The following is a 17,305-nucleotide window of genomic DNA, read 5'->3' as shown; positions in this document are numbered from 1 at the left end:
GTCACTGACACAAGCTAGTTTTATTGAGTAACGACTGTATCATTTCAGAATTGAGGCTGTGAGTCACTGTAGGTGCAGTACAATAATTTTGCTTATACAAATTATCAGTAATAATATTTATTTACATCAAAATATCAAAATAAAAATTCCATCACATAATGATGTCTAACAGCTGATTGTCATTTGTCTTTATTGCTTAATTCTCTGACCAATACGAACACAGATATCACGTGGGTAGTTCTAACCAATAAAATCGTGGAATTCATAGCGGTTATTAACGGCTCGTCAGTTGTCCTCCTCTTCCGTGCTTATCTTCACACTGAATGTCATCATAGATTTTCGATACAATGTGTTAGAAAGAGATGCAGCAAACCAGTCCATGAGATCGTCGTCAGGAAGCGCGGAAGGTAGGCTCCCTCTATGTTAATATATACCTCTATGACTGTCCCCAAAATCAATACACGCCTAACTTCACGCGCAACCTTGATAGGAGAATTATAAAAAAAAAACAAAAAAATATGCGTTGAAATCCAGATGATCCCGTAATTGTTTGGCCATTACAAAGTTAATACAAAGACGTACATAATCTTCAATTTACCCTGCACTTCTCGTAGACTATTGTCGATAAGGTCAAAGAATACATATCTCCCAGTGTTGTAAAGGTAGACTTGTTACTATTTTGGGCCGCGCTAAAAAGGGTATTTACAAAATAAATAACATAAAGCATAAGATTTATTTATTTTATAAATAATATTTAAATAATATTAAACAATATTTAAAAAGAATAATACAATAACAATTTTAAGGTCCGGTCTTTTCACCTCCGAATAAATATTTATCAGGAAGTTTATCCGGCAGATTACATGTAAATCTGTCAAATAAACCTCCGGATAACTTTTATTCGGAGGTGAAAAGACCGGGCGTAAAAGAATTAATAAACACCCAATCCAGAAATCCAATGTTCGGTCGTTGGCAAGACTGTACCGAGTACCGAAGTACCGAACCACCGCTAACTTCTCATTGAAGCAGGGATGCCAGGTCTGGAGAATTTTCCCCAGAACTGGGGAAAATTGATAAACTTTGGGGACTGGGGAAAAACTTTTTTAAAATCACTAATATCTGGGGAAATCAAACTGGCTAAAATATGTTATTAAATTTAGTAAAAGATAATTATTTTAGAAAGTCCAGTAATTATGTGAATATTAAATGTTTTACAACGACAAGATCGTGGTGACTGATTCCACATATAGGCCAAACAGTTTGGTGAATTGTGACTACCGCGAACAATGATATTCCCTGGGGTTCCCCAACCAAAACCGTTCTTTAACAGTTACGAGTATGCGCAGTAACGAAAAATGTGTAACTGCGCATAAATTTTCGTTATTGTGCATGCGCGTAACGATTTAAGAACGGTTTTGTATCGAGTTGGAAAAAACCTTATAAATCTGGGGAATTCTGTTGAAAATCTGGCAACTTTTAAAACACAATTTGGGGAAATAAATTTTTTGGGCCTGGCAACGCTGCATTGAAGAGGCCACCGCACAGATCACTTACCTTCTCGTGATCTGTGGGCCACCGGTTCGTTGAGGTTATGCTTGTTGTTTGTGTTTGTGAGTTTGTGGATGCTGGTTTGGTTGATGTTTTGATATTAAAGGAATAACAAATTTAACTGAAAAATGTTAACTAAAGACTATTATAATACAGTATTATCTCAAGCAATTAGCCCCTGTGAAAACTACCTCGTTGCAGGAGATATATATGGTTATTTGTCAATATTCCAGTAAGTATAAAAATATTCCTTTATTTAAAGAACTCTCAGTTCTATTTAACCTAACCATACCCTAGCTTGTTATCGACTTTTTTTAAAAGAATTACTGGTTCTAGTTCCCTAAAAAGGTAGACTATTTAGGGATATCGCCGCTTCGCACAGTGCGTAATTTTCCTAAATAGATGGACAAAAGTCTTGAGCTAAATTGAACAAGTTTACTATGCCATAAAATGTATCCAATGAAATTTAAATACATTGTCAAGGTTTTATACATATATTGCAACAGTATATACAGTCGGAAAAATGAAAGAATACCCATGAACGAAGGTATAAAACACGCTGTATTTTCCTGTCACCGTGTCACAAAGAAAATTGCCCAGCGCAAGTAGATGTAGTAATAATTATTACATGTACTTGCGCTGGCCAATTTTTTGTGTGACACGGTGACAGGAAAATACAGCATGTTTTATATGTTCGTTCATGGGTATTCTTTCATTTTTTCGACTGTACATAACATATATCACAAAAATGACAATATACGAAGAAAATAAAACAAAATTATTTTTACATGCAAAAAATCCAGAGAGGATTAGTATTGAAGAATCGAATACTAATGACAACTCCTGAAACTGAACACGAAGGAATTCAGTCAGAACAATCAGATTCTTCAGACTCGCTATGAGTATCAGATTTATCAGAATCTGATTGTTCTGACTGAATTCCTTCGTGTTCAGTGTCAGAAGTTCTCATTTCCAAAAGCTGGCAAACTTCAGGAATCAATTTACCACATTTAGTTTTAGGAGCAGCACATAACCTTGCTATGTAGGGGTCTGAAGTTATAAGTAACCGATTCAGCAGGTCTGTGTTTGTGTCCACTCTTGAAGTCTTTTGCGTAAACATTTCTCTAAATTTCCTATTGTGCTTATTTCTAGCCTCTTGTGCTTCTTCCAAAAGTTGGCTGATTGGAAGAACACAAGAAGATATTATATCTTTTCTGTGGAAAAGTATTTTATGGACGCTTACGGGCATTGAGTACCATGAGTACTCCTTGATATACAAGTCTCTCGTTTGCTTAGCGTATTCCTGAAACTTATCGATATTAATGTGAAATCCGCTATTTATACACTCTAATATGACATGGAAGCGCGTAATAAGCTCAACATCGACACCTGTTATTTCAGCGGACTTTTCAGAATTTCTAAAGAATTTACGAGCCGTGTTCCCATCATTTGTATTTCCTGTTTGTTGTTTAGGCATATATATTAACAAGCCTAATTCACTCCTGAACTTTTCTTGCACTTGCTTCTTTTTCTCAGCAACTTTTTGTTTATTCAAATCAGCTCCCCAAGCCTGCCATGTTTTTATGTCAAGTCTATAGGAAATGTGCAATATGCATTCAAAAAATCTTATCCAAGAATGTAGTGGTGACAGGCCCAGGGAAAGAAGACTGCTATCTACCAGCTTTTGTGAGATGAGACTTTCATTATTCATGTCCCTAGGCTTTGCACCGCATAAATAGCATGTTTGTGTGGACGCACACGATGCAATCGCATTACAAATTTTTCCATCAATCATGCATAATATCAATGTTGGCTTTACCAAGACTTCCATGTCATTAACAATAATTTTAATGGGTGAGACTAGGGGTGAGAGTAAAGTTACTTGTTCCTTAATTTTATTAACCTTTGTCATTATAACATTAACGGTTTCCTTGGCAAGCACGACCTTTATGGGACGACAATATTGAGTCGAAGCTGGTGATGGGTTTTGCCATACAATGTTTCTAATATTCTGGTCATTAATTGATTTCATTTGAATAGGCACCATCGATGTGCTGAATAAACTTTCATCACTACAATGTTCTTCAGTAAATCTTTGTTTGTATTTATTTTGTTCCGCTCCATCACAACCCCATTTCACAATTATATCTAGACATTTTAAACCAGTTTAGAGGCAGTAAGCCAGTTTTAGAATCCCCAGAAAATTGCTGAATGCAAGAATGCAGGGAAGAAGACCTGTTGGAAGACCTAAAAAGAGATGGGAAGACGAAGTCGATGAGGATGCCAGGAACTTTCTGGGAAAGCGTTCATGGAAAAGAACAGCGGTAAATCAAAATGATTGGAGAAGCTTATTGAAGGAGGCCAAGGCTCGATTTGGGCTGTAGTGCCATTGGATGGATGGATTTTAAGCCAGTTATAGTTTTTAGTACATCTTGTTGCACTTTACATAATCATGTAATCGTGTGATCCATTAGACTTTGCATCTCAATCTCAGAGAGTGTTTCTGTGACATTAAGGCCACTAGGATAGCACAATTGTTTTGCCTCTTTGACTCTATAGTAAGGTGGATACATTTTCTTGTTAATTCCTTTAACTTGCTCTCATATAGTCTGATATTGATGTGTCGAGAGATTCGCATCAACCATTAATGCAAGAGCTTGATCTGCCGAAAGTCCTACTGGTTTTGAGCTCTCTAAACACTTCAGCGCTTTCTTCATTACAGTACCCCTTCTAGGCGAAAACTGACAAAGTTCTTTAACAATAGCTGCTGAATCCTTTTTTCCTTCCTTGCGAAGCAAAACTTCGGTTGCTGTCGACATTTCTCCCAGACTCGATATTTCAAGAAGATGTTGAATTCGCCGTCTTTTTGTTTTGGTGCTCGAACTTTCAAAGTCTTTTGGAGGTCTTCCAAATCTGACCGGGCTCGTTTCAAGTGACACACCTTTGAGCGCTTCAAGGTCAATATCAGGTATTGTTACGTTTGCTTCTAACCACGCACAATTTGTCTTTAGGAAACGATCTCGATGTCTTCCTGACTTTGACCATTTTTGTTCGATTTTTTGACAAAAACTTCTCAGTCACTTTTAAACTTTTTATAACGTCATCCGAAAAAGACGGGTTACCAAGTTCTTGCATTATGTGACGTAATAAAGCATCCGTTCTTATTTCTCTTGCATTAGAAAACCATACGTCAAAAAGATTTCTATGTGAAATTTGCGAAGACATTCTGAAAATAAAGAAAAGTTGTATGAGTGTTGCAAATATACGCAAACAATGGCAGTTTTTCCTGTAGGTAACAAGTACTTCTTTCAAATAAATATAATAAAGTATCGGTATAATCCGATATAATGCACTAAAACTCAAGTAAAAATTGACTTGGTATATTTTAATTATAAAACAATCTATCTCCGTTCAAATGCATCTCATGATTAAATTTTCAGAAATATTAAGAAAAAAATTACATGGAAACTTACCTTAAAACTCCCAAGAAAACAATGACAACAACAAAATCACTAGTGGCGTACAGAAACACAGCAAATTTAACGAACGAACTCAGAGGAATGACAATGACGGGATCGCTTTGAGCGGTCGGTCGACGGAAATCAGGTAGCCGGCTGTTCTGACCGGTTTTTATTGTATGGTGCGAATTCTTGGAAAATAAACTTTAGTGACACATAATATAGTCCGTCTTCTACGAATGTAAATAATTATTTTACTTGCATAGACTAGTGTACAATTTGACTTTTGTCCCTTTGGATTATGAAAATTACACACTGTGCTTCGCAAGAACGTAAGCTTAAGTCAAAATTTGACGAAATTGTCTTATTAATGCAGATCTACTAAAAATAAAAGTATCTATCGCGTGAATAATGACCTATGACGTTAATAATAATAGTCGCTAAGAGATGGCACCAAGTGTCTATATTTGTTTAGCGCAAAATTAGTTAAATACTTAACATTTTCGTATGAATACAGACCCAAGTTAGTTGCGCCGCAGAATAGCACAGAATGTTAAGCAATTTGTGTGTTTATTTCTCGTCAAGGACGACCGATCTTATACCTACTTACAATTAGTTTTTGTGAAAATTCTCTCTAAAATAAAGACTCTTTTTTTAGTTAAGTCAGCGTTTTAACAAACTTAAAGTAAATGTTTCTGAGGAAAAAAGACTCAAATGTAATAGGGGTTAACAAAAACACTTTCTAAATTTATCTAGTTATCACAGTTTTTATTTAGATATATTTCTAACAAAATTGTATAGGTAATTTCTTTAAAGTAACAACTTAGGTATTCGGAGTAATGCTCATAATCATATCCATAAAATTTTAAAATGCCTCTCCTCTAAAATCGTCTTTTTTGACTTAAGCCTACGTTCTTGCGAAGCGGCGATATGGAGTTTATGTCAATGAATTCTGTTTCACTTACTGTAACGTAACGTTTTTTCTTTTCACGTAATTTCCATTTAACAGGTTGACTGCCAGCCTCTTTTCCTTGCATTGCCAAAGAGTCATTTCAGTACCATCATTGTATAACTAGACCAATGTGTAGGTAAACAATGGTACCATTGTATAACTAGACCATAGTAACACAACCCTATGTCTAATTTTATTGGATTTTATTTGAGACAGTCACTAGATGTCACCACTCTTTCTATCTCAAAAGATTTAAATCTACAAATATTTGTTTAGCTACGCTCTAATAGATGGTGCCACGGTAGCTACAGTTAGCGTCCATTTTGGTTTCTCTAAATTAAATTAACCAGGGTTGCAATATCTCTTAGACAGTGAGACACATTAGCATTACTACTGACATAGTGGCAAGTGTATTTACACCTTTTAGTGTTTCCATGCAGAATATAGTGTTTTCCGTATAGAAAATCTATAAAATCTTCGAGGTAAGTAAAATATTATTTAAATCCTACGTTTTTAAAATTTAAATAAAAAAATTACACATGAAAGATTGTAAGTAAGGTAAAAGAAACGGAGTAAAATGAAAATTTTGACGCATGTCAAAATTTTCAAAGTGTTTCAAATATATTCATTTTTTAAGATTCCTGAGAAAACTAATAAATGTTTTTGAAAAATTAAACGCAAAATTAAAAATTACATTGCTACCGAGGGCCAAAAGTCCTTGAAAACTTCTATAATGTTTATTTTAATAAGATAGAGGGGTGAAAATAAAAGAGAAAATTTAGTGTGATTTTTAATTGAAAATATTTCATTCAAAAGAAACCTTTTTTTATGCTAAGTGACTTTCGGCCCTCGGTAATAAGGTAGTATTTCATTGTAATTGTAATTTATATTTTTTTCGGTGAGTACCCAAATCTAATTATTCAAGCTTAAATAACGGGAAAATGCTGCATTTTATAACATATAATATATATTTTATAATATGTATAGCTCAACAGGCCTTAAAGGCCGATGGCTTGGAATTTCTCCACGGTTTTTCTCCATTTTCTCCTGTCCATGGCCGCAGTTCTCCAATTTGATATCCCGATTGTTCCAGGTCTTCCTTACATGATTCTAGCCACTTTTTCCTGGGTCGTCCTCTTCTCTTCTTTCCTTCACCTCTCAGCAGTGAGTTATTTGTCCACCTTCCGTCAGCCATTCTCGCAAGATGACCTAACCAACTTAGTCTCTTTGTTCTGACCATCTGGCTTATTTCTGGTTTCCGGTACAGCTCACTGATGTCTGCATTTGTTCGTCTCCTCCAAACGTCTTCATCGTTTTTTACTCCCCCGAATATCTTCCTTAGGACACTCCATTCCCAGATGTTCATCATATTTTCTTGATTTTTGTTCATGACCCATGTTTCCCTCCCGTAAAGAACTGTGGGCTGGATCACTGTTCGGTAGAGTTTTAATTTTGCCTTTCTGGAGATGTTTTTGGCTCTAAGTAGTTTGTGTAGGGCTCCGACTGTCTTTCTTCCTCTTGAAATTCTTTTTGTCTATCTCGGGTCTAATAACTAACGATGGCAACTGTGAAGCAGAAGTTCGGAGACGTATTGGTATGGCAAAAAATGCGATGAGTCACCTAACTAAAGTTTGGAAAGACAGATCTATCTTTCAAAATATCAAGATGAGACTGGTGAATGCCCTTGTATTCTCAATATTTCTATACGGAGCAGAGACTTGGACTCTTCGCACATGCGAGCGCCAAAAACTTGATGCCTTTGAGATGTGGTGCTGGAGAAGAATGCTGCGCATACCATGGACAGCTCATAGAACAAACGTTTCCATTCTAAACCAACTCAATATTAAAAAAAGGCTGTCCACAATATGTCTGCAACGAATTCTGCAATTCTTTGTTCACGTGGTTCGCAGAGGTGACGACAGTTTGGAGAGATTAATCGTCTCTGGAAATGTTCCGGGGATAAGATCAAGAGGACGATCACCAACTAGATGGTCCGACCAAATAAATAATTCAGCTGTAAACTCATTCTGCGAAGCTCTTAGAGCAGCTGAAGATAGAGACCAATGGAGAAACATTGTCAGTGGCGGCTAGTCCTAAAGGGCCACCGAGCCATGGCACTGGCTGTGAAAAATAAACTTACAGGAAAACATATTGAACAATAAAAATAATTTTACTTTTACTATGCTTTTTTTAATATCAGTGCATCATCTACATACATTATTTATCATTCTGTAACTTAATTTCCACGAAAAAACAAATAGTAATTCCTGTGAGTTACTCTACCCGAGCACCATTCCGTATGGCTCGAGATTTGCCTTCAAAGGCATAGGAAAAGGTAGACGCGGCCAGCTTACAACGGACGCCGCGCCGGGGTTTATGAAATTCCGAGCCAGACAAACTTTGGCTCGAGTGGGTTTTAGAATGTGACTTTGCGAGTGTATTAGAATGGTTTTCGCTTATCTATAACTTTTTAGCGTTGATCTGAAAAATCAGTCATCTAGTTCTTCAAATTTTAAAGGCCGTGTAAGAATGTTTAATATAAATATATTCCAAAAATTGCTGGATGTGTGGATGTGATCCAAAAAATGAATTTTTCTATTTCGTGTGTGTTTTGTTTGGGAGCGATTCTACATGGGCAAGACATGGTATCATTGATTTAGGTGCATATTTACGAAAAAATAAATATAGGCCTTCCTTATTTTCATAATTCTTTATCCATTCGATCATCTAATTATATATAAATGTCAATTTTAAAGATACTGCGCCAAAAAAGGAAAAAAAGATTCCAGTACCCGGTAAATATACCTATTAAGTTGTGTTAAAGGTAAATTTATCTATTTGTGCACCGCCTCTTTTAGTATTCACGAGCCGCCACTGAACATTGTTAGGAATATTGGAAGAAATCACGATCCTCAGTAATGGGGAAACGACAAGAGAGAGAGAGAGAGAGAGAGAGAGAGAGAGAGAGAGAGAGAGAGAGAGAGAGAGAGAGAGAGAGAGAGAGAGAGAGAGAGAGAGATGATTTCTCTTATTTGTTCCTTGATGTACCCTCTAACTACTCACCAATTTTCATGAAAATCGATGAGGGTTCAACGAAATCGTAGGTGAAAACCTTCAGTGACTGTACTATATTCATCTTTCAACAAAGTAAACACGTTTTTAGACGGTTTTTTACTAATAACTTAAAAAGTGAATATTTTGCCGAAAAAAATTTCTTAGTAAAATTTTTTTAATATAACCTGTAATATAGCCTGTAAAAAAGTTTTTTTGATATTTTGAATATAATTGAATATATTTTGAATACAGGACTTAAATTGTTTTTTTTTTCTTTATTGTGCAGAAAGTTGATTTTTTCAGTTGTGCTAAATATTATTATTGTTGTAGGGAATGCAATAGTGACGAAGAATCTGTTGAAGGTGGTATAGTATTAGAAGACAGTATAGTATTATTATCTGCAGAAAATGTGTCTCCAAATAACTTATTGCAACAAACAAATTTAGATTTAGATAGAGTGGCTTCAAGTTTAGAAAAATGTTCAGTATATTATTTTGCAGGGTACTTATTTAAAAAATGTTTTGAACAATTTAAATGTGAAAATTGTAAAAACAAATTAGAGGGCACAAAATATATAGAAAATAAGCAACAAATATTACTGTTTTATAAAGAATATGCAATAAATGATTCAAATTGTCAATTAAAATATATTACCGATTTGATGGGCACATTTACAAAAATATGTCTTCAAAAATGTTTTCTACCATATTTGATGGATGCTGTGTAAAATGTGTGTTATTTAATATAGCGTCAATATACAGTCAATTTTGCAACATCACTGATGTATTTATTATTTTTTATTAAAATACAATTCCTGAGAGGTGTTCATTAACAGACTTTTTTTAGAGTTTTACGATTATTTCGGTTAATACTTGTTATTTTTAAATTAGCACTATTATCAGTAAAATTATGTCTGGGTTATTATATTTTTCAGATAATAAATACTTTATTACGCACCAGTTGGACCCTTTTACGAAATACAACAGGCCATAGACTACCTACTTTAACTTGTGTCACAAAACTTGTAAAAATTTCTATTGCGACCTATCTCCTTGCAGGTATAAATTTTATTGGTTAATGGTTTATTGACTTCGACAATACAATGGCAGACAAGAATAGAAATGTTCTCTTTTATTAATAACCGCCCTGTCCATTCATAAACCCGACATGAGTTTGAATATTTTAACAATCCGTTTTTTGCCTGCCAATGTGCCAATTCATCAAAACACAGAATTCGAAAAAATAAAAGACGAATATTTTTAAGAGTTGTTTCGTTTGACGATAATTTATCGGTTTTCGAATGTACTGAAGATTTGGAACAAAACAATGAAACCACCCAACTCAATATTAAAGCGAACGATGAGGCAAAAGATGAAGATTTTTTCGATTTTGTGGATATTCCATCCAATTTGGCAAGTCCTAACCGTTTGTAATATTATAAGAAGATTTCTGGAGGGCCAATTCAATGTAATTTTTTCTAATTTGTATAACTTAAAGATTTCAAAAAAAAATGAGAAGGAATTTTGTCGTATGCATTTTAAATAAGATAATATATACATGTTTACATATTGCACACATCTCATGCTTATTAATGGATTTATGCACAGAAAATGTAATTTCGTTTTTTAATAAAATAAATCACACTGCTGTATCATTGACTAAAACGACCTAAAACCATATAAATATAATGTAAATGTAGGTACATACATAGTATGTACTATTATTGTGTAGGTCTATTCAGTAGGTACCCTTATTTCTACCAGCCATCAATGATCGGGTATTAGAATATCCCGGTTATAGGAATATTTTTGCTTGGCACGAAGGCTATTCCAATAAGCGGGTTCGACTGTATAGTGTCAGTGTCGAACGTTGGACGCAAAAAACTGCAATCATCTCCCTTTATATCTCCTCTATTTTCCCAAGTTCCGTAAAATTACAAAATACTATCTATCTAAAAGACGTAGAAGCAGTATATCGTAATGAATAAAAATAAGAAATTACAGTATCTTCTATTCACAAGTAACTAAAGTATTTTTATCATTATTTGGGTGTCATACGTAGCAGCTTAAACTTATTAGTTCCTAAGTCTGTATTTTGTTTGTTGTATGTTTAATTTGCAAATTATATAAGTTTCTGCAAATATATTGTTTAATGTTTTACTTTCATTACCTTTTATTTTGTAATATTGACTATGTATCTAACTTTAATAAATTGTATTCATTTTGACTATAAAATTGTTTAACTTTCAGTGACAATAAAGAATATTTCTAGTAAACATCTTAGATCGGACGAATTGATTGAAAAAAAAACATTTTCATTTATGTAAACAATGGTTTGTGTACTTAATAAATAGTATTATTTATTTCAGTTTTGTTAATTATTTTACCCAACACATAGTTTTGTCCCGAATATGGGATGCAACCAAACCGCAAAAAGAGAGAGAGAGAGAGAGAGAGAGAGATGAAATAAACATATTTGTAAATAGCGGCACTCTGAAGGCAGTTAAATAGCGGCCCGGATTGCTCAGGCGGTAGTCAGCCTAAATGAAATGAGTACCTTGGATAAAACCAGAGGTACTAATAATCGGTTGAAGCGTAGCACTGGCCCTGTTATCTTCCTTGTATCCATGGCTCTAGAGATAGCAGACTACCTTGCTATAATCCCAAAGCTGCAGCAGCGGTATAAAACGGGAGACTATTATTATTATATACACTAAAAGGTGTTTTGAGTTAAATAAATTACATACATTCTTATTTTTGCGTCAATTAATTCAATTTAAAAATAATCGAGGATATTTTAATTAAATATTCATTTCTTTTATAACAAATCAATAAACAAATTAATTGTCTGGTATACAAATAAGTATTTTTCAAAGAAAATTTTACGGCAGCATTTAAATCATTTAAATAGATTACCAGCCCAATTTAGATTTAGCAAATCTCAAATTATTAAAAACAATTTAAAACATTTGCTCGAAATTGTCAAGTTATCAATCTGTCACAAAAGGAATGCAACAGTAATAACAATAAGCGTTTTATTTAAGTCTTATATTTTCTTCACAATCTGGCATCCTTGTACATAATAGAAAAAAAATTACATAGTAGAAATCTGCTCCGAGTAGAAATCTGCATACAATTAAATTTCTGGTGATAGTTTTCGAAATTAATTCCTAGAGGCCGCCACCTCACGGCAAAATAAAAGTCAAATAACACTGACATTAGCATTGTCTAACTATGTGTAGGTAAACAATGGTACCATATTATATGAGTCCCTCAGAGCAACAGTGGCCTAACCCACAAATTGAACACTTGAGTTCTATGATTTTAGCTCTTGGCTAGATGGTATTATTCTTTTTTTTATGAAGGTTGTTGATCAAAGTATAATAAAAACCTTTTTTTGTAACTTAAATATTTATTTATATAGTAGTGTAATGCTAACATGGCATAAAAAAGTAGGTAAGTTAACATAAATTACAAAATTACTAAAACATGTGGTTGTCTCTCTTCATTTTGTCGCATATACTATAGAAAGCATAATATGTTTTGAACTTATAGCTAGGACATCTCGCTGATCCTTCCACTTTAAAACCATTACACCATTGGTGGCGTTCAGCGGCGAATGAGCATAAAGTGATCTGGTAGGATCACATCTCGCTCCTTCACGCTGAACGACCTTTGCGTTGTGCGCTACATCGAATGAACATCGAAATTCGATTCATTCGATTCGAAAATGTAGCGGAGCGGTCGTCATCTTTTGGAGCACATTTTGAGTGTAATATTTTGAGTGTAGCATAAAATGACGCATGCGTAAAAGCAATAAACAGGTACTTTTGGCACAGTTTTGGTTCCTATTTTGAGTGAACCAGATTTATAAAGGTATCTATTGTATATAATGTTACCTGGTAGAAAATAAAACAGTAGCTAGACGATCTGAAATATCTGCTAATTAAACTAAAAAGGGGTATTTCCCTGGGTTGGCTGTATACCAAACAAATTCTAACATGAAGTAAAACCACTTCTATGTAATAGGTATAATTTACTAAAATCTTAAAAAATCCCAATGGATTGAATAAAATATGTTCATTCAGAGCGTTTTCAGAATGATAATTAATTTTTTTTTTCTTTAGAGTTTAGAGCAGACAAAATTACAAAATAAAGTTTGGTTAAGTTCTTGACAACTAAATAAAATATTTGACAAACAAATTGATTATCAACTGGCGTCTAGACAGCATACCAACAAATCAGGCAGATCGGTATCGATTCATACAAATCAGATTTTTCGATCACATCGAAAAGTATCAACAATCGAATCGTATTTAATACTATTTACTATTTCTAACCTAACCCTCTTTTTCCAGTCAGTAAATACCATAGAGTTAAATATTAGCATAGAGAGAGTGTCATTCAGAGCGAAGTGACGACACCATCTTTTTTATTTGGATTAGTGCTGTTTCACTCTTACGCAAAGTAAAGCTGCTACAGTTGTCCTCCTATTCCGTGCCTATATTCACACTGAATGTCATCATAGATTTTCGATACAATGTGTTAGAAAGAGATGCAGCAAACCAGTCCATGAGATCTTGTCGTCAGGAAGCGCGGAAGGTAGGCTCCCTCTATGTTAATATATACCTCTATGGTAAATACAAATCGCTGTGTCTAGGTACACGCTAACGTGTACGCAAATAAAAAAGTTAGGTACACGCTTAAACGTCATCAAGTCAGTGACGTCATTATTTAGCGTGTACTATGACTGGGTTTTTTGGTACCCGCTAATTTGAGCCGCGTGTATGCTGTGGTATTAATATCAAGTATCTGTAAGTATCGCGAGTGTCAGAGTGTGGTTAGAATTTGTTTAATCGGGTTATGTTTACATTTTAATATTGATTTGTAAAGAGTTTCCTTATTTTTTACTTGTTTAGTGTTTTTTTTTAAGTAACTATATGGAGTGTGGACAATTATTTAGTTCTTTTAATGAGTTTAACAACATTCTAAAACAGTATGAAAAAGATAAGAGACAAAAATTCGTGATTAACGGTAGCAGAAGTAATAAGATAAAATATACGGGGCGATTGATTAGTGTGATAAAGCTCAGTAGATTCGCTATAGTAATAGATAGCAATAAAAGTTAGTATCAAAAATTTTAGCAAACTTTGAGCTTCATATTACAAAATTACTAAAATTAATTAGAATGTTACAGGGCGTTCGATAATATACTGGCGGACCAAACTTATGTTTTTTAAATGGAACACCCTATATTTTATTTTATGTTCGAAATCTTCTTAACTTCCATATCACAAAAATATAAAGGTTTATTATGTTATACAGGATATTTACAAAGTTATAACCAATTTTCTATGAAAATCGTAACACGTTCAACTCCCTGTATAAATAAAAATAAACACCAAATAAACTGGTATAATTAACTTACGTATAAAAATTATTTTAGCAGTATTTTGTATATATCATGTTAACTAATATTTATTTTGCTTAACCTGAATATATACTTTTATATGCATTTTGTTTTATTACAATTAAGTTTGAAACATCTGAATAGTTTTGCTTCCCTTCCCCTTCCCTTAATAAAAATATTTTCTATCAAACAAACAACAAACACTAAAAATATCAAAATAGCGTGTACCAAAATATAAAGTCACCGCGCACGCTTAATAATGCCTAACTCGCGTGTACCTAACTTTTTTATTTGCGTACACGTTAGCGTGTACCTAGACACAGCGAATACAAATACAAAATACAATAATTATTTTTTATTTATGTATTTACTTGTTTTTAATATTATTTACATTTTTTTTTAATAATATGGAGTGCCCAACTTTTTGCAAAACAATACAAAGCGGTAGTAAGAGAAACTTGATGAAAAAAAGTAATTGAAACCAAAAATAATAGTAACTATATCATTAACTTTAACTAACTGTTAAAGTAACAACTCAAAATGTTCTATCAAAAAACCAAAGAACAAAACATCAGTTGTAAACTATACACAAGTAGCATTAAAAATAAAAAGAAGACATTAAAAATAAAGAAGGAAGAGTTATTGAAGAAGAAGTAAAATATAATATGTCAGATTTATAAGAGAATATATATAAGAGGAATAATTTCAAAAACTACTAACAACAAATTACTAACAAGAAAAAAGTAGAAGATGTGGACCAATAATGTGGAAATAGAGGATCCCGCCAGAGATGAAATTATTAATGAAATCATGTTGCAACAAAGCACCAGGTAAAGATATTATAGCAAAGAATTATGCAAATATGAAGACAAAAAAACGTGTCACAAACTGATAAACAAGTAAGGCAATACCAGAGAATGTAACAATTCTAGAGGTAGCTCTTCTCAATATGTCCTGTAAATAGTCCAGAGAAATAAGGTTTTTCTCGTGACACATCCCCCTCCAGGCCGAAACCAAATTTTTTGAGTAGTATGGACATCTATATTATTAACCTATATGTTTTCTGCAGCCGATTTTGATGATATACATAGTTATAAACAAATGAAGATCGAAAAACGGTAAATTATCGCTTCTTTCGTCTATTACCAAAAAGTTAAGCACTTTAAGCAAATTTGAGAGTAAGAAACTCATAAATCGTATAAAAAACTTCAATATGGCATTCGCTGAATATGTCCAACCTTATTGGTTGCTTAGAAAATTGCAAAATAAATCATAAATATTGAGTTTTTATAAATATTCGTAACTTAGGTAACAATTAACTTAGAATCTTCTTATTAGGCGGAATGCCGAGACTTCTTGTACTTAAATTATATTTTAAATTTCAAAGCAATTGGTCAAATAGTTTAAAAGTTATTTAATTTATTTTTCCCAAATTCATTTTTTTGCAACACTATAAGTCAGAAAATTATGAGGTTACAATAATACTTCGGACAATTTATGAAAGAAGAACATTTATACTATTACCTTAATTAAAAATAAATAACAAAAAATAATTTTAAACAGTGTAAACTTATTTTGCAAAAACATGTCCATTTTTTGCTTACTTATAAACAATTAGAATAACTTTTTAACCGTTACCCGTATAAAAATTATTTTTTCATATTTAGAAAGACTGAATTTTATACACATTTAGAAAGAAAAACAACTGTTCTAGGACATTTAGGGACAAATTTAGCCCCCCCCATTTTTTTAATTCACATGTTTTTGCAAAATTATTTTGCAATATCTATAATTATTTTTTGTCATTTTATTTAAATTAAATTAATACTGTAAATTTTCTTCTTTCATAAACTATCCAAAATATTACTGTAACTTCATCATTTTCTGACTTACAGTGTTGCAAAAAAAATTAATTTTGGATAAACAAATTAAATAACTTTTAAACTATTTGACCAGTTGCTTTGGAATTTAGAGTGTAATTTAAGCACCACAAGTCTCATCATTCCATGTAATAAGAAGGTTCTAAGTTAATTTTTACATAAGTTATGAATATTTATAAAAACTCAAAATTTATGATTTATTTGGCAATTTTCTAAGTAACCAATAAGGATAGACATATTCAGCGAACGCCATATTGAAGTTTTTTATACGGTTTATGAGTTTATTACTCTCAAATTTGTTGAAAATGCCCAATTTTTTAGTAAGAGACGAAAAAAGCGAAAATTTACCGTTTTTTGATCTTCATTTGTTTATAACTATGTATATCATCAAAATCGGCTGCAGGAAACATATAGGTTATTATTATAGATGACCATATTACTCGAAAAATTTGGTTTCAGCCTGGAGGGGGATGTGTCATCAACACGATATTTTTTTTCCTTATTTCTCTGAACTATAAAGTGCAATCAACTATTATATGTATAAAAGATGCAATACACAAGTAGTGGAAAAATCATATGATTACCAAATAGGGCTTTTCATCGACTCTCATTTGTTTCGAGCCTCTGTCGTATATTGTATAATATTCATATATACTTACATATTACCTATATCTGTATACCTACAGTGATGAGCACACTAATAACCGCAAAAGATGAAAAACATAATACATTGTGATACAAAAAGAGATGAAACTATTGGAGGTGGAAATTATCTTTATAGACATATAAATAAGTAAGGATGTTTTTTCATCACGTGTCCATTAATCACGTGATGTTTTTTTGGCATTTTTTAACTCCCCTCCCCCTTGGTGATACATGGAGGGGTTTAAGATCACCTATATCACGTGTATTGTGACATTTTGTGATTTTTTATGGACCTCTCCTCCCCCCTTTCATTAAGCCTCACGTGATTAATGGACAGCCCCTAACATTACATTACATAG

At 33.0% G+C, this 17,305-nt stretch overlaps 1 protein-coding gene across 1 annotated transcript in view; it reads left to right on the top strand.

The window, feature by feature from the left end:
* The first annotated feature begins 1,509 nt into the window (after positions 1 to 1,509).
* LOC114334595 (THO complex subunit 6 homolog) overlaps positions 1,510 to 17,305 on the top strand; it is a 60,267-nt gene continuing 44,471 nt past the window's right edge. Inside the window, exon 1 of the mRNA XM_028284669.2 lies at positions 1,510 to 1,780. Coding sequence (XP_028140470.1) covers positions 1,677 to 1,780 — 104 coding nt within the window. The 5' untranslated portion in view covers positions 1,510 to 1,676. The remainder of the gene's footprint in view (positions 1,781 to 17,305) is intronic.

The sequence above is a fragment of the Diabrotica virgifera genome, chromosome 3 (genome assembly GCF_917563875.1).
Source record: "Diabrotica virgifera virgifera chromosome 3, PGI_DIABVI_V3a".
NCBI classification, from domain to species: Eukaryota; Metazoa; Arthropoda; class Insecta; order Coleoptera; family Chrysomelidae; genus Diabrotica; species Diabrotica virgifera.
This window is presented reverse-complemented; position numbering and strand designations above follow the sequence as displayed.